A 24,063-nucleotide genomic window follows, 5' to 3' on the forward strand; every position below is an offset into this window, starting at 1 on the left:
TTCATTTCTATACTTTACTCTACGTGGGAAGGAAGCTTTTCAAGGATAATTGGAAGGTGACAGTGAACAGTTCTTTGGACGCTATCCTGTGGTGCATCAACCCAGTATCTAGCGTGAGCCTCGTTCCGTTCGGGATAAGTCTCCCTTACTAATCTTCCCTTCCTTGTCGTTTGTTCTACCTTGGATTCCTCAAGAGACTCTGCTGGATTCGTCTGCCCTAGACTCAAGGTCAGTGTGTGCATTCATGACATTTTCTATTCCATCATACCCAGGTTGGGGCAGTTATTCATGATACTTTATTTTGTTCTAGGCTGACTTCCTATACCTTACCCACGCCCTTTCCAGTGATCCATCGCTCTGCCTGTTTTACCGGTCAGAGAGTTGTATCATTTGGAAGGTCTTAACTTGACTTCACAACTATCAAAACGCTTGAACAGGGATCCGGAAGACCCTACCACCTGTATCCTTTTTAGTACCGTATCCTTTTCAGTTAATACCTTGGTGCTTTCTGACATTTCAGCCAATTGGTCCCTTATTGTGTTCTGAAACACCTCGGCCGCTGAAGAGACCCCAAAACAGAGTTTTTTATAGCGGTAGAGTCCCTATTGTGCCGTAAAGGTCATGATATACCGGGATTCTGAGTGCAGGATGACCTGACGGTACCCTGCGGTTAGGTCCAACTTCGAGAAAAATAATGCGCGTTGTAGGTATGTGATTATGTCACCTATGGTCAGGCTATTATGCCTCTCCCTTTGGATGGCCTTGTTGGGGAGGCACATGTCGACACAGATGCAAACTGAATCCGGTTGCTTTGGCTTAGGAGCCACCACAATTAGGGAGAATCATGGGGTGCGCCCATCCACAGGCTTTCTGATGACCAGTTGGAAAAGGTGGTCCAGTTCTTTTTCCTCCTGTTCTCTTAGATGGAAAGGGGTCCTTCAGTTTTTCAATGCCACTGTTGCTATCGACTCATTGATGTGTGGCCTTATATGTTCACCTTTTAATTTTTCAATTCCGGCGAACAAATCTGCGAATTTTGTCATTAGTGAATGGACATCCTTCACATACACTCCGTATGCAAAGCTTACAATTCTCAGTGCTTCAGCTGCAGCACAACTCAATATGGTGTCCTCGCTGACAAAAAAACCTCGATCTTATTGTCTTTCCCTCGGGTGTAACACTCGATATAAGCATGCCTTCCAGCTGTAGGAGGTTTGTCCCACCAAATGTGAATATGCACACCTTAGACTTAATCAGAGCTGGAGGACCTGGTAGAGTGTTGTAGTGCTTCTGAGACATCACTTTCACTGATGTTCCTCCGTCAGTTCGCCAGGGACATCAGATCCATTGACACAGATGACACACCTGGGTTGGCGTCTCTTTTTCTTTATGAGTTCTCTCACACTTGATATGAAGAACACATACTCTTCATCAGGGGAGTTGCTAGGTCTGGAAAAGACCCGGAGCTAAGCTGATGTGAGAACTGTTGGGACTGGGGGCTAGCTAGTCTTTTGGCTGTAGCTCCTGAGATTCTATCCGGGGCTACAACCAAAAGATCAGGGGCTATAGCCCCCTTAGCCCCCCCCTAGCAACGCCCCTGCTCTTCATCATCTTCAGCGCACCGTTCTGCCTGTTCTTCATTTTTCATTTTGTTCCACGCACGCCACCTTTTGTGGTTGTCTTGGGGTGAATGGTCGAGGTCTAACTGGCCCTCTGGATGTTGTAACAGGCACCGGAGCTCGGCATAAGCTGGTTGGGAATGCACGTGTGCCCTCTTGCTGGACAGTCAGTGGAATGCGAAGGTCATATCCACATTGCTGGCATGGTGTTGCTGCTTCAGGCCCTTTTTACTTCCTCTGCCATGTGGCCTTTCTGACCGGCCTGAACCCTTGTTGTCTTCCAATGCCAACACATCCTCAAGCTTGTTAACTGCTTCAATCTGTCGTGGAACCCGTCCAAAGTTTCATCATCGTTCTGTTTAGCCAGGCACATAACAAACCGTTCATAATTATTTTTATTTCTTAATTTTATTTTATTTATTTTTTATTTAGTGGGTTTTTATAATGCACCTATACACACATCTGTTTTAAGACGCAATAAGACGGTGGAGGGTGTAACAGGGATGAAAAAACAAACACGGTCTTACTAGGTCTTGTGACATTCGGATTGTGCAAGTCAGGGACGTCATTTCACAAAAATGGCAGGAGTAGCAAAAGTGACATCACATGACCCTTGAACCCCTGGTGACATCACAGGAAGTGATGTCATTTGACCCCACCCCCAAGTGACATCACGGGAGGTGATGGCAAACAACTTTCAGATTTTTCAGATGCGTCTAGCAGCAGTGTTTCCAGGTGCTCTCCTTTCAGACAGATATAAGAACCGAGGCACAGAGAGAGGCATGATTTGTCCACGATCACACATTTGGGGAATGTCATTTTCCAGATTCGACGTGGGGGTCTATCTGTAAAACATACATAATTCAGTATTTGTAACAGGGTAACCAAAATCGCTAATGCAGGCTACAGCTTGTGTATGAAACATCTATAGTTCAATGGACACAGAAGTACGAGTTATCTGTGGCATTGCTGTGTTAAACAAGGCAAAAAATAACTTATCTGGGGAGGCGCGTGCATTGCTGTTTACCCATGAGAAAAATGCTGCACAAGCAAGGCCTGAAAATTAAATCTTTGACCAGGATTTAGTATCAACAAAATTCCCTGGTTATAAATGTATCTATGAGTCAGCTACCAATACCATAGAAGAAACCTATTAGACTGGTCTGCGTGCCCACAGGGGAGTGCACCTGATAATGTTATCTTTGCTGGAGTATAATACCTGGGAAAGGCTATTGCAATATACCCAAGAACCCCCATAGTTTGTATTATCTAAGCGTAATACTGGGTGCCAGAGGGCTTTAAAAAAAAAAAAAAAAAAAGCACACCATTTAATGTAATATCATTGCTGCATGCATAAAACCATGGCACCCCACAGTTATTTTAAATTGAAAATACCCACAAGTTGCTTCTCACCCGGGGACTCACTGACAGACTTCAAGGCACGCACTGCACCCTACCCCTTTGTCAGACCCACTGGTGCGCAATGGCGTAGCACAAAATGTGGCGGCTTCCCTGCGAGCCATGCTGTAGGCCCCCCCCCCCCCCAAGATCCTTAACAAAGCACAGGGCACACCACACCCCGGCCCGGTCCAGTCCACCACGTGTACGCAATGTCCATGACGGTTATGCCGCTGCAGGGGCATGCACTACTGCAAGTGAAAGAAGTAAATATGTTTTTTAATCAAAGCTTAAATGGTTAACGTAACATAGAAAGAAGGGGGCGGTGCCTGGTCCACAAATATACCAGCCACCAGTGGTGGCTGTTGAGTTGTTTTTTTGGAGAGTGTAAATATTTGTCACAAGTATGTGATTGCGACCGAGCATAGCGAGGGAACCCGAACTAACAAAAATGGGTTTGGCACGGGGCAGGGGGGATTCTTCTCCCTCCTCTGAGAAAATGTTTTAAATAATGGTGCATTACACAGCACACTTTATGTGGAAATTTGGGTAAAAGCCCAACAAGTGGTTTTGTAGGGTGTAGGGTAAATCATGAATAAAGTACATTAGATGCAAGTCACCAAAAGTGACCAGGGCATTTCCGAATGCTTTATGATGCCGGTCGGTCCATGCAATATATGCCAATATAAAAAACATGTTCATACTGGCTGTGCCCATGTATTTCCATGCTGGCTCCACCAACATATGCTAGTATTCCCATATAAAACCATACTCATGTTCACTTTAAGATGTTTTTTTATAGTATCATTACTGGGACTAGGCACAAAACGGGCTCTGACAATATATGCCAGTACTTTTATGTAAGAACATACTCCCGTTGGTTTGGCCATTAAAAGTGACATGTCACAATATGAAAACCTGTCCGCACTGGTTCCAGTGTAAGTCAGTCTAGACCGCTACACCAAAACATCAGTCCTAGTGAGGTATCACTACTTATCATGCTTGCTTTTTTAAAGATGCAGAGTAATAAATGTCATGCCACAGTAAGCAATGGTTAGACTGATTGCACCAACATGCCAGTCTAGCCAGGCAATGACACACATGAACTTGGCTCTGCCTGAATATACCAGAAAAACATGCAAAGTCACTAAAGGATGTGGCAAAAAATGCTCCAGTGATCCCCAATCTCCCAAGGCCTTACACACACATACATCCCCTTTCACCCACTGGTCACTCACCCATACATCAACTCTCACATTCACCCACATTGGGTTCACCACACAGGCACACACTACACACACTAAACCCCACCCAGTACATGCCACTCCAGATCACTCCCCACTAACCATTTATGAGACAAACAGTATATATAAAATATGTTATTTTGATTTGAGGTGAGTGAGAAGTTACTTTTGGACTGTTCACGGTATGTATATCCGGTGTGCTTTAGAAAAGAAACTTTGTTTCATTTTCCACCGCCCGCCCTTAGAATGTATATTCTACTGTTTGAAAAAATATGGAACATTCTTACTTCATGTGTTCTGTTTTATAATACCTATTTATTTGAGTATTGGCTAAGGGAGCTTAGTGTATGTTTATAAAAAACCCATAGGGTTTTTTGCACTGTGGAAGGTCTGATAATATTATTATGAATTGAAACATGTCGGACTTGGTCTTTTTATGTATTTGTGAATCACGTGTTACATATTAAAGTAAAATTATTTCTTGCTATGTGCAAAATGTATGTGTGTTTACAGTGTTGTTGATTAATTGTTGCACCCTGTTACTTTATTAATGCTAAATAACAACGTATCATTAAAAAAGAAAATAGATCTGTTTTTCTATTGTTATTTTACAGGAATTTACATATGGTGTTGGCCTGTTGTTTCCGCTGACTGGCCACTGACTGATAGGGGTTCTTTTGGTTTATTGCTTGTAGAGTGCAACTTGAATTGTAGCCTCCTGATAGGTGCACAATATGCCCTATTCATCACCAGTAAAAAAATGGACTCCCAATGGACTCCCCAACTCCTATATCATTGCTTTAGACTCTGAAAAGGCATTCAACAATGTTTTTTGGCCTTTTTCTTTTACTGCAACCTTAAACAATGAAACTTTGGCCAGACATTTATTTAGTGAATTATGGCCCTAGTTAGCCATCATAATGCATACCTTTATGTGAAGATTTCCAACTCTTCTTTTTTCATCACCCGACCAGGAACCCATTAAGACTGCCCACTCGCCCCACTACTTTTCAATATTGATCTGGAAATTCTTCCATACTTAATCAGAGACAATAGCACGATAAAAGGTATAGGAATAAAACCAGCTCCATTCAAATTGTAAGCCTATGCAAATTATATTATAGTTATATCAGAAGTTGAGACATCCATCCCAGCTCTCCTTCACATCATCAAAGAATACATGTGGGGATCTTAAGATGTGCGAAAGCTTTGGATTTTGTTTTGGTGAGCAGAACTGTGGAAAAGCGAGAAGCGAGGCTGAGGAAAAAGTCCATTCTCCTTACGAGGTGCGCCCAAGTAGCAAAGGCTTCATCAATTATAAGCAAAGGTTCAGGAATTGTAGTACACAATGATACACAAATGTTTTTTTTTAAAATATGAAATGTTCTTCTTCAGCATACAGTTTAGAGAGGCAGATGCATTTCTGGCCACAGGTCCCGCATCAGGGCAATATCTAAAGGTTATATACAGATAGAATGTGTGACCGTAATCTCAACACAATGTAAAACAGGAAATGTACTTGGTAAAGAAACACTGGATGTTATGTTATGTTAATTTGCTTCTGTATAGCGCCTTATTAATCATTGGTATGATCTCAAGGCGCTGGTAGGATGAACGCCCTCGGGAACCGTAGTTCAAGTCAGTAGAGAGGGAGAGGGAGAGGGAGAGAGTCAAAAGGTGCGTGGGTGCACCGGATATGTGTGCAGCTGGTGTGGTACTTGCATGATAGCTGCTTTTTAGCGGTAGGTGTGGTGGTAGGGAGGTCAGGAATATGTGTTCATTCTGGTGGGTTGATATCCAGACTGATTTCTGGCTGCGTTAGGCCTGAGGAGACGCATAGGCTAGCGGGTGTGCTGAGCCAGATGTGTATGATTAGGTTGATGAGGAGTGTGTGGCAGGTGTTAATATGAGAACAGCTATACCGAATGTGTCATAGTAGCGCTGTGTTCTAGTTGAGTGGTGGTGTATAGGAGAGAGTAAGCGTGGTGATGTGATATGGTGGTTTTCAGTAAGGTCCTTGAGATCGAGCGCACATCTGAGCCATTTATTCTATCCGTTTTATTCACTCTGTCTGTTCGATCGGCTTCGTCTGTTCATACATTTCGTCTGGTTCATCATTTGGTTTACTAGTCTTTCCATTCATTCCATCATTCGATCGTTCATCTACATAAGCTGCTCACTCCAATCTGTTGATCCGTTTCATCCATTTGGTTTGCTAGTATTTCGATGCATTCCATCATTCGATCATTTATCTACATAAACTGATCACTCCAATCTGTTGATCCGTTTCATCCTTCGCATTTTTAGTGTGTTCCGTCCGTTCTATCCTTTCTATTCATTCGATATGTTCCATGAGTTTTACACACTGCATCAGATACATCCGCTGCGTCAATTCTAATCACTCCATTCATTCCATCCAGTCGATCCTTTCAGACCACACCATCCGTTTTGCCTACTTCGTCCGTTTTGCCCACTCCATCCGTTCCTTCTGCTCCATCCGTCCCATGCATTCCATCCGTCCCATGCACTCCATCCGTCTCATACACTCCATCCATTCCATGCACTCCATCCGTTCCATCCGCTGTAACCGTTCCGTCCATTCTGTTTGTTCCGTCCACTCTGTTTGTTCATTTCACTCCATCCGTTCCTTCTGCTCCATCCGTTCCCTCTGCACCATCCGTTCCCTCTGCACCATCCGTTCCCTCTGCGCCATGCGTTCCCTCTGTGCCATGCGTTCCCTCCGTGCCATGCGTTCCCTCCGCTCCATGCGTTCCCTCCGCTCCATGCGTTCCACGCACTCTATCCAGTGAAGTATTTTACTCCCTATTTTTGTGTCAAATGAATGTGTCAAATGTGCCTCAAGTTCTGCAATATAGAAAATTCCTAAATATGATAAAATCAATCTATGCAGTACGCAAAATGTAGGGATGAGCATTATTATCTTGCTATCATGTGAATCACAAACATAATTAAAAAATGGCGTAACTGTACTTTAGTAGCAATACTTTCTCTTCATTGAGTCTTAAACTTCTTCCCTCATTCAACATCCACTCCTTACCTTGACTGGGACGAGTTTGAGCGGTACAGTATTGATTCTTTTTTCCTTCATTCAATCTTGTTATTTTCTCTTGACCGGGGCGAGTATGAGCATTCCAGCTTTGATTCTTGCTCTCTTCATTGAATGCCAATAACATATCTCGACTGGAACGAGTATGAGCATTCTAGTAATAATCTTCGGTCCCCTTCCTGGGTCTCCTGCTTTCCCCATTACCTGCCTTGTTCAGGAATAACGTCACTGGGGTTCCTAACCGGCATGGATCTTTTCTTTTGCTCGTCAGGTTAGCATCTCGTAACTACAGTGGTTTTGCAGTTTCTACGCTCTCTCTTCGGTCGATCTGTTTTGAGTTACATCCAATGAAGTTGTATCTGCATTGCTCACAGACCCACTGGTCCACCACGGTTTGGTTGCTGTCATGCCACCACTTCATTTCCACTCGGGATCAGGATGCCTTGCATCCACCTCGTTTTCTCGCATCTCCACTCATTTTCAATGCTACACATTGGAAACTGCACTTGGGCTTCCCTTTGGCATTGTATGACACGCATCCTCGTTTTCTTTAGTGTAACTCTGTAGGCAGATTCGAAACTCGGGTTCTCTCTCTGACAATGCTTCCGCCTCATTCATTTATTACGCTGCCGTGGGACTTCCCTGGCACAATGTCATAGTCCTGCCTCCCTGTTTGGTTCATGCTCTGTATTCCACCAGAGGCTTTCCTTGTCTCAGTACAATATATGTTTTCCTTCATAGGTACAATTAGAGTGTCTTTCTTCACTGGATGTTTTTGAATGTCTGATATTGGTATGTTTCTGATGGAGTTTCTCATTAGAATGGGAGTCCTTGTCCCCAAAGAGGGCTCTCTCTCCCAGGAAGGTCCTGCTTTCCTCTTCCCGTAGGGAAGGAATTGCAGAACGGGCTCACCTCCCTAGCCTCACAAGCAAGGACTCCCTCTTGGGGAGAAATGACAGATTCCCAGGATTCGTCCGAGATGACTTAACTACTCACAACTGCAGCGTTCTTCTATCTTGAAAAAACATATGTTCAAAAGTAAACCATATGGAACATAATAATAGTGGGAAAACATTATGTGCAAACATAAATTAATATAGAGCAGTATATGAATGACAATCTAATCACACCACCAAATAGTTACCAAATGTTGAACCTCAAAAATTATATTTGCTTCTGCATATATGTACATACATCTACAAACATAAACTGAATGTAAAAGTGCATACAAGATATGTTCTGCAGGTTTTCTAATGATAAACGTGTGCATACAAATGCACGGCCACATCCACATTAAACAAAACAATGTATTGCACATCTTACTAACACACAACAACCTTAACTTATCTGAACAAGGGTTGGTTTAATTTCCAATGTTCCCAATACTCTCATGAGGAAAGATCCATGAATTACGCATAATTATCTCAAAGATACAGAGATAATAAGCAATCCTAACAGAGAATTATCTAAACAAAATGAGGAAATATATTGTTGTATCACAAGTAGCAAGCAGTCTAGATTGCATTCCTCTGTGAATTACTGCATCTAGCATTCTAGAATTTGAAAACACAATTGTGAACAACATAATTTCCTGCTCCATGTCCTTAGGAACATCTTTAGGATCTGTCTCCCTAGTTGATGATTTCGCCTGTATGTTATCTATCCCGCAAGTGTTTGTTTTTTCAGCTCTTACAGGCTTGTCACTATACGACTTGTTTATTGACTTTATAGGTGCATGGTTTTGTTGTTATTTTTGTGATTCATATAATAGCAAAATAATTATCTTTATTCCTACATATTGCGTACTGTATAGATTGACTTTTGTATTTAGAATTTTTCTAGATGTTTACCGAACTTGCATATCGTTTCCACATCCTGGAGGCAGGTATGTGCATTGTCTTTACCATGTATATTTCCTGTTTTGCATTCTTTTAAGATCACAGTCACAACATATTTCTGTAAATTGTCTTTACCATATATATAAGTTTATTTTGATATACTTTCAACAAAAGCTTTGTATAACATTTCGTATAAAACATCATTCAAGATACAAGCTGCAAATGATAAAAACATATTGTTACAAACAATTTAAAATCTTTTCCACACTTTGCACAGAGAAAATTATGTTAAACAGTTAAAAATCTCAGATAAGTGCATGTAAAATTGAACAATAAAATAGATTAAATTCATGTCGTTGCCTTGTATGAATTTCAACCATAATCCAGGAATCTCAAGCATCGTAACAGCATTATTATATGATTTAAAGTATTTCATTCGGAGATAGTTCATAAATCACATGTAACGATCAGATGTTACAAAGTTTCTTCCAACAGGTTACCGCATAGTCTACAAAATTTGTGATTATAGACATTCTTGTTCTTCCAACTTGTCGGCGATAGAGCTACCGATATATTAAATTTGAGGAGTAGATAAGCTCGAAAAATATGGGGATTCGAATAGGCCAGAATATATTGTGGAGTATGTTTACGATCCCTTCTATAATTACAGTATTCGGTGGCAGAAGGCAATTTTTCTAGGTGAAGAATATTAAGCGAGAATATAGATTCATTTAATTTACGTTTCAGCCAATATTTAATATTGCCTGTCCCATATATGCTGCTGCCTTCATATAGTCACTGATGATGAGTGCGTTTCAATAGACCAATTGTACCTAACGATATTGAGGCATCTAAACTGAGGAAAGCCAGCATATATGGGGTAACAATCGTATCGGTAGGCACGGTGGTCACTTGTTGGAAGAACATCACACATTGTGAGAAGTAACAAAGCCAAATGCCTTTTATATCGAACTCCAAGTATAGGTATTCAACACTTGTACATTTCGGTAAGCGGAACAAGCACCTCAAGAGTTTAGCTTCAAATCTGACAAGTGCTTTTTTAAATTTATGTCCCCATATGGATATGGCATAAGAGAGCATAGATGTTATTTTCGAATTGTAGATAGTTATAACAGCCGATGCACTGAAGCCATTGTTGTGACCTATGAAAGCACTTAAGAGATAAACCGAGGCCTCACACTTTACTTTTGCTTCGGCCCAATGAGATTTCCAATTGAGTTTATCGTCAACTATGACGCCTAAATATTTGTAAGAGGAGACTTGCTCCAAACGGACGTCAGCTAGACACCAGTGTATGTGCTTTGGCCTCGGTTTCTGAGTAAATACCATAATTTTGCTTTTAGAAATATTGATGATGATGTATATTTCCTGTTTTGCATTCTTTTGAGATCACGGTCACAACATATTTCTGTAAAATGTCTTTAGATATTGCCTGATGAAGTACCTGCTGGTTCGAAATGCATTGGCCAACTTTTCATCTGCATCTCTGAATTGTGGATGTTAAATAAGAAGAAAATGCCTTATTAAAAAGGACTTGGACTTTTTTGTATGATTGTGTGCTACAATTCTTGAACCTTTGTATATACTTAATGTAGTCCTTGCTACTTGGGGCACCTGGTACTGAGGACATTCTCCTCAGTCTTACTTCATCCTAGATGTTTATCCACAACTGTCCATTGTGAGTTGGCACTGTGCACCAAATACACATGACATAACATTTTCAGTATCCAATTTATTTCCATATCTGTTTCCTGTAACTGTGGAAAACCCTTTGTTAACAAAAAGGGCAACGGTCCATATTGAGATTCTTTTTCGTTTTGAAAAATCCAGGCTACAATTTTAATATAAATATGTTAAGCTTATTGTAGTAATCCCCCCAAAGAAAACCTTCATAAGTGTTTCACTAAATTGCTGGCACTCTTGTTTCTTGTTGTATGGCCAGGTGTTTACATTGTAAAAATTGTGAGTTTCACCTCTCAGGTGAGACAGAAACAGACAGAAAATGGAGAGACTTATTGGGTAGGAGGTGTGATCCTACAGATGACACAGATAATGCTCTTCTCATTGTTCACAGGTGGCCAGAGCTGTTGGATCCCCTGGATTATTCCCTTGTGCTCACCGCTGAAGAGAGCTGGGAGCATGGGGCACCCCAAGACTCAACCCCGTTTCAAGTAAGACGAGAAGCAAAGGTTCAAGAGGTAGTTGTGGTGCCTTCTCCTATGAGTTTTCTTGCATCTACTTCACCATCAGCGCAATCACACCCTTGCCCATCTAAGAGTCTAACCTTATCCCCACTATCGCAACTTTTACACTTTTCTCACAGCCTTTGGTCCTAAATAACCTTTCACTCTTGGCCTCTCATCAGGCATGCACAATACAACCAGCCATCACTCTTTTACTATCTCCCCTGTAGCTCTCATCCTTAACTCATGCCCAATAGCCAGTGCATATGTACCATCCCCCAGAGGCAGGAGGTCATAAACCACTTCTCATGGACAGTAAGCACCCCTACAGTCAACTCTCCAACACCCGCCCTCCTCAGTGATAGCCCAGATGTCACACTCTATAGACGGTGCTCATACACCATACCCAACAGCTACAACTACTAAAATATTTCCTACAGTCGCTGCTCCTACATCATCCACAGCAGCCAGTATGCATACACCAACACTAAAGCCAGTGCTTTTAAATCATTGCTACAGCCAGTGTTCAAACATCATCTAGTTCAGCTAACGTTCACTCTTATTCTCTCAATTCCCCAGACCCACCCCACCATCCTTCCCAGCAGCCAGTACTAACACAACAATTCCCCAAGCTAGTGATTCTTTGTCATCCTCTGCGGCTAGCACTGCCAGGTATCTCCCAAGCCAGTACTCCTACTTCATCCCACACGCTTACACACTTCATTTTGCAGATATTGCTTGTACATATCTTCAACAGCTTACACTCATGCACTAACTCCTACAGCCAGTGATCCTCAGCAGCCTTTAAGCCCTTTAAAACGACCCCAACAGCCAGCATGTATGTACAAACCCTTACATAGCCAAGACCTGTAAAGCATCCCACATGGCCAGTGGTTTACACTTTCCCCACAACACGTGCTCATAAACTATGCCACACAGGTTGCACTCCTGCACCATGTCTACACCCTACACTTCATCTGACATCTTGGTGCTGTGGAACGAATGGCCTATGCAGCCAGAGATTTTCAGGATTACAAAGAATCCCATGCCTTTCCTCACTCCTCACAGGATGTCCTTCACCAGCTGCAGAACAGCTCTGAAGTAACCATAAAACAGCATGAATGCAATACCAGAAAGAGTAAATAAACACATATATACCATACCCAGCAGGCTGAGCACAAATGCCACATATTCACCACCCTTTCCCCATCAAATACATTAATTATAGATGTTACACACACAATTCGTATTTTTTTAATTTTGACATGACGCAGCACAACGCTCAACTGGTTCATTTTACTTTTCAAACATAACCAATGAAGGCTGATGGGAAGGCGCTCACTGTTTTTTTAAAGCAATCGCACATTATAATTTCTATGAATGAGCATAGGCTTGTGTGTCCGAAAAACGGGCATGCGCTGCATTCACTGGATTGGCATAATAGGTACCACAATTGTGGAATAACATGCAGATGAACAAATGGCTCGAGCTGCGCCCGTTGGCTTCAGTTCTGTTTTTTCGATATTCTTAACTGATGAGTTGACAAGGCGTCCCCTGGACCATAATCTCTCCAGGAATATTGAGTGTAAAATACGTAAACTGTACGGAGGGGTAGGCTGGGAGTGTCGATGAGGAATACTTGGGAGGAACATCCAATCGAAAGAACGTTACAGTTGGTAAGTAACTTGTTCTTCGAATGGATTGTGTCCTCCCACGTATTCCTCATCTTAGATAGACTCCAAAAGCAGTGAAAATTTGCAGGAGGGAGTACTAATACATTTTACTCATGGACCGTATGTAGAACTGCCTTAGCAAAAAGACCCCCTGGGATGAGGTGCAATCTAAACAATAATGTTTCACAAAAGTGTGCATTGATGACCAGGTGGCCGCTGCACAAATATCTTGCACCGGGACACCCCTCTGAAGAGCCATTGAAGTCGCCATGCCTCTAGTACAATGAGCTCTTAGCCCATCTGGAGGTTCTTTAACCGCCATTCTGTAACACTCTCCAATTGCTAGAATTATCCATCTGGATAAGGTCTGTTTCGTTGCCGCCAGCCCCAATTTATGGGCGGTGTATCCAATGAAAAGTTGGTCACGTTGCCTAAATTTTGCCAGTCCAGAAATGTAAAAACTGAGAACCCTGTTTGGGTCCAGTCTGTGAAGCCTTTCTTCCTCTTCTTACTTGCATGAGGGGGAAGATAGAAAGAAGGCAAAGTGATCTTCTGAGACAAGTGAAAGTCAGAGACTATTTTGGTAGAAATGAAGGTTTGACTTTAAGTATAACTTTGTCATTATGAAAGATGGTGTGAGGAGGCCTACGAAAGAGAGCCTGTAACTCACTCACCCTGCGGGCTGATGTAATAGCCACTAGTAGGATTGTCTTCAAAGTGAGAAGCCTTAGCGGACAAGAATGCAAAGGCTCGAAAGGAATGCATGTAAAAAATGTAAGTACTACATTTAGATCCCAAACAGGGACTTGAAAAGGGACTGGAGGCTACACGTTAGTAAGACCCTTTAAAAATTGAACAATCAGTGGAATTTTAAAATGAGATACCTCTTCTGAGGAGCGCTTAAAAATAGAAAGCGCAGCCAAGTATCATTTTATTGTACCAATCTGGAGGCCTCGGTTGGCCAAATGTAATAGGAAAGAAAGTACCATAGGTTTACCACATAGAAAAGGATCCACATTCTTATCTTTGCACCAGTTACTGAACTTGTTCCAACAACACCGGTACAAAGATTTTGTTGCTGGCTAAATCTCCATTACGTCATGCAGGAGGTCCTAATCCTTATATCTCAGCCTCTCAGAAACCACGCCTGAAGGCTGAGTGTCTTGACCTCTGGATGGAGGACCCAACCTTCCTCTTGCGAGAGAAGATCCTCTCTTAGTGGAAGACGTGTTGGATGGCAGATGGACATGTCCAGAAGGTCCGGGTACCACGTCCTCCTGGCCCCATCCGGGGCAATTAGGATCATGGTTTTCCTGAACTTTCTCAACCTCCTGAATATGTGAGGAATCACAGGGACTGGAGGAAACGCATATAGGAGTGGAAATTCCCAGGCCACTACGAACGCGTCCCCTAGAGCTCCTCTTGGAGGAAATTCCCTTGAGCAGTTCAGTTTGCACTTCCTGTTGACACTGGTCGCGAACGGATCCACTTGTGGGGTCCCCCGAGGGTGACGATCTCTTGAATGACTTCCTGAGCTCGTTCCCACTTGTGGGATACTGTACTCCGCCTGCTCAGAGCATCCACCATGGTGTTCTGTTCTCGGGCTAGGTGAACGGCCGAAAGAGAGATTCCTCCTTTTATTGCCCAGAACCAGAGCTGCATTGCCTCTCTGCACAGTGGTAGTGACCCTACACCTCCTCTCTTGTTGAGGTAGTACATGGCCACTCTGTTGTCCGTCATTATCAGGAAATTTTTTCCCCGTACAGAGGTCAGAAAGGTCTTCAGCGCTAGTCTGATTGCCCTCAGCTCCAAAAGGTTGATGTGTAGTTTGGTCTCCGATGGAGACCAACGACTGCTGAATGTCAGATCGTTGGTATGAGCTCCCCACCCTGTGAGTGAGGCATCCGTCACTGCTGTTATCTCCGGCCATAGTTTCCAAAAAGATTCTCCCTTGAGAATATTGTCCTTGCAAGCCCACCATGGCAGATCTTGAGCCACTCTGGCCGGAACTTGCAAAAGATCTGACATATTCCCCGAAAATTGGACCATTGAATGCTGAGGGCCCATTGAAGGGATCTCATTCTCAATTTGGCCTCTGGCACCAGAAAAATGCAGGATGCCATGAGGCCGAGCAACCTCAGAAAATCGAAGGCCGGCAGATGCTGGGCATTCTGGAACTTTGTTACCATCTGCAGAATGTGAAGAGGCGAGCCTTTGCCCAAGGAAGTATCCAGGACTGCTCCGATGAATTGAAGTCTCTGGAATGGTATCATATTTGACTTTTTGTAATTGACGGAGAAGCCCAGTCTGTGTAAGAAGTGGCAGGTCATGCTCAGATGCTCCTGGGCCTGTTCGGGTGAACGTGCCCTGATTAACCAATCCTCCAGGTAGGGGTAGAGATGAATCCCCCTTCTTCTGAGACTCGCTGCCACTACCGCCAGCCACTACTGCCATCAGCTTGGTGAAAACCCTCGGGCGAAGGTCAACCCGAATGGCAGAACTCGAAACTGATAGTGAGAACTGCCAATCGCAAACCTCATGTACTTTCTGTGCTTGGGATGGATCGGCACATGAAAGTAAGCATCCTGAAGGTCCAATGGTACTAACCAGTCCTGGAGCTGGAGAGCCTGAAGGATCTGAGAAAGGGTCACCATATTGAACTTGTCCTTCCTGAGGAACTTGTTCAAGTTTCTTAAGTCCAAGATGGGTCTCAATCCTCTGTCCTTCTTTGGGATGAAGAAGTATGGGGAATACCAACCCTTGTTCCTCTCCGCTACAGGTACATGTTCTATTGCACTTTTCTCTAGCAGGGTTAAAATTTCCTGCAACAGGTGCGGATCTGCAATTTTGACAGAGGTGGATGGTCTTGAGGCCTTTTTTGAAAAGGAAGGCAGTAACCTTGAGCCACAGTTTCCAGTGTCCAAGCATGTGACGTAATGCCCCACCATTCGTTCAGATGCTGAGAGATCCTGCCTCCCACTGGGGTCTTGTGGGTCAAGGTCTCAGCGTAGCTTTACGGCGGCTGCAGCAGCGGCTGAGGAGACAGATTCCGATGATGGGGCTGATCTAGCACCCTTTCCTCGCCCACCCTGAGGAAATTTTCTTTGTCCTCTTTGACTAGCCTGTCCCTTTCCTCTTCCAAATGATGAATAAAAACAAAAAGGACAACCCCGCCAGGAAGATGAGCCTGAGTAGGAGTGTTGCTGAGGTTGTCGTATGGAGGCGCTAAGTGACTTAGCCGCTGCCTTGGAGGTCTGCAGTTTCTCCAAGCTTTCATCCACCTGGCTGCCGAACAACCTCAAGCCGTCAAATGGCATATTAAGAAGTCTAGCCTGCACATCTGGTGCAAAGCCCGACTTTCTCAGCCACGCAAACCTGTGTAGCACTGTGCTAGACGCCATGGACCTGCTGATCCTGTCAGCAGTGTCCAGTCCTGATTGAAGGCATTCCCCCATAGACTCCTTTACATCTTTCACAATCGCGAGGAAGCCGTCTCGCTCCTCACGCTCGGAATGTGTTCAGCCGCTGCACTAATACAATCCCACAGGGTGTATGTGAATCTTGCAAGGGTGCCGGTCACATTTGTTAACTTTAAAGCCATACTGCTCAAAGATTTTTTTTTTGGGACAGGCGTCAATTCTTTTATCATCCCTATCTGGGGGAATAGAAGGGTATGCAGATTGTCTAGTGGATGTAGCTGCCTGGACTACTAAGCTCTCAGGTGTAGGATGCTTAGTTAAATAGTCAGAAGAAGAAGGTCTGTATTTCCTAGCAAAACTTTTGTTCACTGCTGGGCCGGATTCTGGGGTTTCCCATGCGGCCATAACCTTCCTCTGAAGTGCTGTGTGAAAGGGAAGAACAGAATCCTTTTGAGGACCTTGACTGAGAATGTCTGTCATGTCATCCTGTTCGTAAGTGGGTGAATTTCTGTTCCACCCCATGAACTCCACCAGCCTATTCATAATATTTCTATATGCAGAGTCTGCATGATCAGCAGGGTCAGGCTTATCGAATTCCAACTCAGGAAACGTCTCTATACCACTAGCTGTTTGTAGACAGTCATAGAGATCAGACATTTTGGACTGAGGGTCAATTAATTCTTCTGGGAAATCCCTTGTACCATATTTCACCCCAAAAGGGGAAATCTCCTCTTCAGAGGATTGTTCCTCATAAATAGAGGCCATAGACTTGAAAAAATCTTTTCTTGGCACAGGGTGAAAAGTTGTACCCGTGGTTTGTGAAGGCATTGACTTTGGTTTTGCCAAAGGTGTCGATATTGGTGCCGGAATCAATGTTGCCCTCGACAAAGGTGTCGATGGCGTCGATATTGTCGACGCTACCTTCGACACTGGCTTCGAGTAAGTCTTTGACAGATGAGTCGAGGAGACCTTCGACATAGACTTCGATGACGGTTTGTCACCCAACGCCATTTTGTCTGGCATCGCCTTCGGTTTATGCACTGATAGGCCTGTCTTGCTCTTCTTATGAGGTGTCGGAGAGGTTTCTCTCAATGACACCCTCAGCAAATTTTTGCCGGAATTAGAGCGTCTAGTCTCTGACCTTCCTCTGTCATGTTTAGAATGAGCTGGGGCATGGTCTTCACGCGATTTCTTCAATGGGGTCTGGGCCGCGTTCTCGAAGATTTGCATCATCAAGGCTTTAAAGCCTCCCATTTTCTAGGGGAATCATGTTTTGATGGACAGGTGATAACCCCTGTATCAGAGGACGATGAAGAAGAGGAAGAGGGCGATCGGTGACACCTCTTCTTCGCCTTCTTCGAAGAAGAAGACGAAGATTTTCTTGACCGACTTCTTGACCTACATTTCTTCGATTTACGTCCGGACTTTTCCCTGGACTCTGCAGAGTCCTTATTTTTCTTCGAAGAGGCCTTAGAAGATTCCTCCCCCACTGCCAATTTACCTCTTTGTTTCTTGAGAACTTTGTTCGTCATAGCCTGACAGGAACTGCACTCGTCAACTCGATGGTCCGGACTGAGGCACCAGAGACAAACTCGATGGGGGTCAGTAATAGACATTTTCTTCCTGCATTTCTGGCACTTTTTAAAGGCAGTTTTAGGGGTAGAAGGGTTTGATGAAGAAGACATCCCGAAAGATTGAAGCGCCGATTTTGTACACATGGAGCGAAAGCTTTTGGAAAAACTGAACTGAAGCCAACAGGTGCGGCTGGAGCCAAATATACTACGCATGACGTCGGTCGATACTCTATGGCCGCCCTTGAGGGATGTCGACGCCACAATATCGAGCACAGCACCCTCTGGTGTGGAAAAATGTTTTCAGAAGCAGCAAAGCTGACGATACGAATATATCTAAGATGAGGAATACGTGGGAGGGCACAATCCATTCAAAACATATTTAGGAGTAATGAGAATCCGATCAGCAGCTCTGAAGTTCCATGCAAAGCATTTTGCGGATGCCCCCACCCCAAAAAAAAACAATGAGGCCAGAAAAGATTTATCCCGATGAACATATTTGAGAAAACAGAGAAAACGTAGCCACTGATGATGGGAATGCTGGGCGAAGGCAAAGGCAGGCAGGATTAGGACAAAACAGCTGAGTTCAAGTGGAAGAATTACTGAGCTGGAGAAGATAAAGTAACTAGCAAGAGTTGCGGGAGCAGAAGGGCGAGTAAAATAGATGATGAGAGGGATCTATATGACCACCACAATAGCAAAAGGGGTAGAACAGAAGTAGCATGACATGAGACACACAGCATGAAAACGGCAGGGTGAGGAGCCAACAGATCGAAGATGTTGCCAAAATAAATGGGGAAAGACGGGAGGGCATCAAGGCATGCACAGAGGTTGCTTTCTTAAATGTGGCAAAAGGGTCTACTGCACAAGATGATTAACCTTGGATTTCGCAGTTAACTGCTAAACTTATTGCAAGCTACTTGGATGCTCACAGCTCCCACATGACCCTTCCACATGGCCATGCAGGCGGAGGCTCAATAACACTCCCTATTTGAGCAGCTATGCCACAGGGTTCAGAACTTGGACTGCTCCTGTTCAATGACATAACGGATAACAGCCCCACGGATCTCCACAAAACAAACCTGACGTTGCAATAATCTCCCAGTCTTTTAAGGGAAAGGAAGTGGTGAAGAACCATCAAGCATTTTAGGACAGGCTCTCAACAAGGTCCAATGGCAGGCATATATCCCTGAACACCAGCAAGACAACTGCTACACTGTTTAGCAGAAAACACATGAAGGAGCACCTGCACATCAACTTCAATGGAGAGACCATCAAGTTGGAAAGCATCAGCCTTTAGCTATACGTGACTGTGCACAGCAAGCTCAACTGGAGGAACAACATTGGGAGTCCTCAGCAGATAGCATCTGGCCAGCTGGTGGTTCTGTAGCTATTACTGAAGATAAGGTGCATGCTAATCAGGAGTAAAATCAACATCTACAAGGCAATTAATAGACCGACCCTGACACATGCCTCCCTGGCATGACGCACCTGCACTAAACGGCACCAGATCACTCTTCAAAAAGGTGTTTTTAAAAAGCCCTATGGATAGCGGCTGGTGACCCACTCTTCACAAGAACAGCAGACCTGCACAAGAAGCTGGACATCGAGATGATGGACGAACAGCTATCAAAGCTGCACAGGAAGTTCTGCCAAGGATTGGATCAGAATGCAAACCCACATATCAAGAAACTTGCTGCCATTACTGCAAGCCCTTTTTGACGAATATCCATGGCCAATCTCAATTCCGACCTGTGAAACCAACTCTACTATGGCAAGATAACACAGATCAAAAAGCAAACCAAATCAGGGCTACATTTTCAACTGGAGAAATTGGAGTAATGAGGGTCTGCATCGGTACCCGAAAACACCACTGAGAGATTAAAACAGTCAGCAAGATAAAGAAAGGTGTAGCATTAGGGCGACAAACCCCTCAAAGGCAAAAACAGGCAGGTACAAGGGAGGGGAACAATGAGGCAGACAACAGGAGGGAAATAAATCCAGTCAGGGAACACAAGCTAAGTATATGCGGGCATGTAGGAGCTGTGGGAAGGGTTGGGGTGGGGTTGGGTGCCAAGGAGGAAGAGATTCCAGGGCAGCTCCCAGAGAAGAAAATGAGTAAGATGTTTTTGCGGATCCCATGAAGAAACGAGGTGTGAGTGGCACAGGTTGAGGTGGAGGGAAAAGGTGGAGGGTTCTGGGGAATGTCCCCCAAGATAGAAGAAACAGAAAATGACAGGCAGTGTGTGGCGGGACACCGTCACAGAAACATCCTTTTCATGACTGAGACATTGCGCAGTCAGTGGCAACAAGGCTTTTTGCAATTACCACTTGGGAATGAACACATCTGAAGCAAACTATATGCAAAATACACATAGGGGGTAATTGCGAGTTTCCTGATATCCCGCCGGTAATTCCAGCGGGATACCGGGAAACTGACTCTACCGTTACCAGCCTCTGATATCCTGGCATTTCCAGGATATTCCAGGTGCGGGCAATGGCAGTAAATCCCCATTCCATGGAGTGCCATAGGACTCCATGGAGAGGATTGCCAGAATTACTGGTGCCGGTAATTCCAGCATTTATTTGCTGGTGGGGGGCTGATTTACCTCCAGCTCTCGGCTGGAGGGAAATCAGTGCCCCCACTGGCAAACTTGTGTTTTGCTGGAAAAATTGCTGGTGTCAGAATTACTTGCAATTTTCCCAACAATTTTCCCTGACCAGCAAACATGTAATGACCCCAATAGAACCTCTCTAAAACCTGAGAATGTCAAGGGACACATTTCTAGACATATTTTGTGAAAGGTCTGCCAAGAACCACATCAGTGATAGCAATTTTCTGGTAGCAAATCTAATCCATGATTTATTTGCAGTCATCTTAATACATTGTACAAGCATGCCAATGCTTATTTAAATGTTTTTATATAGTCTGTGGTAATAACATATGTGCTTTTGGAAAAATATATACAATCATATCACATTTGAGTGGAAATAGCATTATATTGATTCATTCTTATACAAATGAATAAATGATTTGCCATAAATCGGGTAAATCTTTGCTTCCAATTTGAGGGACCTCGTCATTGCTGAATGAAAGGAAGTAGCATTTCATTAAAATAATTTTGCACTATCCTCACACAATCAGTGCTCATACACTGTCTCTCATATTCAACACTCATGCACAATTCCTTCAAAATAATAAGTGCTCCTATAACATACCCCCACAATCAGAGTTCTTAATGTAATCAGTTGTCTTAAAACATACCCTCACTACCAGATCTACACCATAATCAGCCAGAGCCATGTGTCTACACCATTCGGTACTGCCAGCACATCTACTCATCAGCACTCCCTCCAACTCCCTGCACCTTTCTGCCAACTCCCATAGCCAACAGTATTACACATTTCTGCACAGCTAACAATCCCACTTATCCTGCACCATTTACCTTTACCTTTCCTAACAAGCATTTTAGATTATCCCAACAACCAACATTCCCACCCTAATACCTAATGACAAACCTCATAAAGACTCATGCACAGATACCTTGCTACACCACTCATCATGGCCAGCAATCCTCTACCATCTGCCACAGGATTGCTCCAAAGCAACCACCTCTTCTACACCATCTCCCAGGCACTGCACAGAGAGAAGTTCAATTTGGCATGAGACTAAAATCATCCAATGGTATGGTTTTCCTTTTCTCTTCACACTTGCCTTATCGCCTCCAGTGACCATTCCTTTATCATCGCCTATATCACCCATTAGAAGCTGTACTCTTATACACCCTCATTCAGTTGCATAAATCACTTCTATGTAAACTTTCACAGTTAACACTCTAGCATCATCCTCTCACAATTAACAATCCTTAACTTCTACACCTCCCTAATTTCCTCCCTCCGCTCTCACCCCTGCAAACTTGCAAAAACCTTGAAAAACATGCTTATCCCCCCTCGACCACCCTCCATTGCCTCCTCTCTATCCGCAAATGACTTTGCCTTCTTGTTCGCCTGTAAATTCTCCAAGATTCTTGACACTGTTGCCATCCTCCTCTCCATCCCTCTTCTTCCCTCATTTCACTCACCACCCTTTCCACCCTTCCCACTTCCTTCTAACCTCCTGAACATCTGTAGAATTCGCCCCTTAAAATCTTCCTCTTTTCCAAGACCCTTATTGCAACTCTTTTCCTCAGCAGCTGTAACTACTGCTCTGTCCTGCTTGTGGGCCTTCCTCTCTACTCCTTTACCCCCTTTGTAAGATCATCAACTTTGACGTCTGCACCGTCTTCCTTCTGCCCTGTTCTCTTCCTACCTCCAGACACCAGCCTCAGCAAGGTTGGCTATCCATGTACAAACGCTCCCTCTCAAAACCTTACCTACTTGTTTATGGATCCATTCAGGGTTTGTCATGACCCTACTTGTCCATCTCCATCGCCTGACATCATTGCCCGAGCTCTACGTTCTGCGGCCATTGTCAACCCCACTGTCCCTCCCTCCACTTGCGCTTCCTCTTTCACCTCTACCTTTTCTCTACTTGCTCCTCACCACTGGAACTCTCTGCTAAAGGACATCCAATCCTCCTCCATGGTGGCAGCCTTCAGGATATCCATAAAAAACACCTCCTGTCCTTAAAGTGGGCAGCCCCTCTCCTACTCCACTCCTCCCTATCTCATGCCCCACGCCCATTCAATTCAGTGTGCTCTCTGTTGACTGAATATAAAAACGTACTGTATTTAATGGGCAAACTTCCTTGCCTACCATCCCCATTTATAAAGTTTCTTAATGGTTCGCTCCAGGCACTCTCTGCTCTACTAATGTTAATTTTACTGTATGAAGTGCACATTCTTCCTTGACTACCATCCACGATTTATAAATGTCCTCATCTGTGCCGCTCTTCTTTGTCCCTCCACCCCTTCCTTCCACATCTTTCTGTTCATTGATAAATGTACCCACAATGCTGAAAGGCACCCTACCCAGAAAGGCACTGTTTCCTTATGGCCTTCTGAATAGAGTTTTTGGTCAACACCCTTTACTGTATCTCAATAAATGCAAATACTCCTACACTCTCCGAAAGAGCAAATAGCTATTTAGCACCAGCCCCTCAAACAGTAAATGCTCCAATGCTATCCACAACCCAGGCACGTTTACATCTGCCTTGTATCATTAATGTTACTGCAGGAATCCTTCCTACAGCTCTGCTCATTGTTTCTTTTTTTTACCTCTCCAGGGAATGATCTTGCTGTCAGAAACAGAGAGAGATGACGATATGTGGCCCCCCGGACAACAGGTGGAGGTGAGGACAAGACTGCAGAATGGTGGCTCCAAATGGGGCTCCAACAATTCCACGGCACTCTCCTCCAGAAGAGGCTCTACTCTTAAAGAAGGTATGGCCCATATTATGACACACATTCTCTGTCACCAGTTGTCATTCATTGAGGGACAGTTTCTCCCTTCACTCGCCTGATAGCACACCATTATGGTTTCAGATAGCCATGACATGAAAATGCAGCAGAAGCAGGAACTCCTCTCAACACAAGAGAATCAAGAGTTAGGAAAGTGACAGTAGCATGTTTCAGCACAATTAAACAACTGGGACGTTTCTTCAGGAAGCTAAATATCAAAAGTAAAAAGGAAAAGGAAAAACAATGACATACAGAATAAATGGCAAAAAAAGAAGGTTTCTACAAACCAAGAACCTTAACTGTTACAAAATGAATGCCGTCAAAATGAGTACTTTAACATAAAAACAAAATGACAACATTTTGAAACTGAGATTCCAAATAAAAGCTTGCCCATAATAAAAAATGCAACTCTAACTTAATAATGAAACACTAAAAATGAATTTCTGGTGCTTTACCTTTGCCTCTGCTTCAGAAAGGTTTGAGGGTCATCTATAAATGTTTAGGAGAATTTCTATGGGACAGGAGGAATCAGGCAAAATATGGGTGGTGTGAGAAACCTGAGGGTATTCTCACTTCTACTTCCTCGGGATCCTCTGCACAGGTGAACAGGGAAAGGCCAGCACTCGTGGAT

The 24,063-nt window shown here is 43.8% G+C and overlaps 1 protein-coding gene across 4 annotated transcripts in view; it reads left to right on the plus strand.

The window, feature by feature from the left end:
• The window catches only part of TRIOBP (TRIO and F-actin binding protein), a 996,124-nt gene that overhangs the window by 115,760 nt on the left and 856,301 nt on the right, over positions 1-24,063 (plus strand). For all 4 annotated transcript variants that reach the window (XM_069653056.1, XM_069653053.1, XM_069653054.1 and 1 more), the window contains 2 exons: positions 11,262-11,358; positions 23,258-23,414. In XM_069653056.1, coding sequence (XP_069509157.1) covers positions 11,262-11,358; positions 23,258-23,414 — 254 coding nt within the window. The remainder of the gene's footprint in view (positions 1-11,261; positions 11,359-23,257; positions 23,415-24,063) is intronic.

This window comes from Ambystoma mexicanum, chromosome 3q (assembly GCF_040938575.1).
Source record: "Ambystoma mexicanum isolate Mex_15411 chromosome 3q, UKY_AmexF1_1, whole genome shotgun sequence".
Taxonomy (NCBI): Eukaryota; Metazoa; Chordata; class Amphibia; order Caudata; family Ambystomatidae; genus Ambystoma; species Ambystoma mexicanum.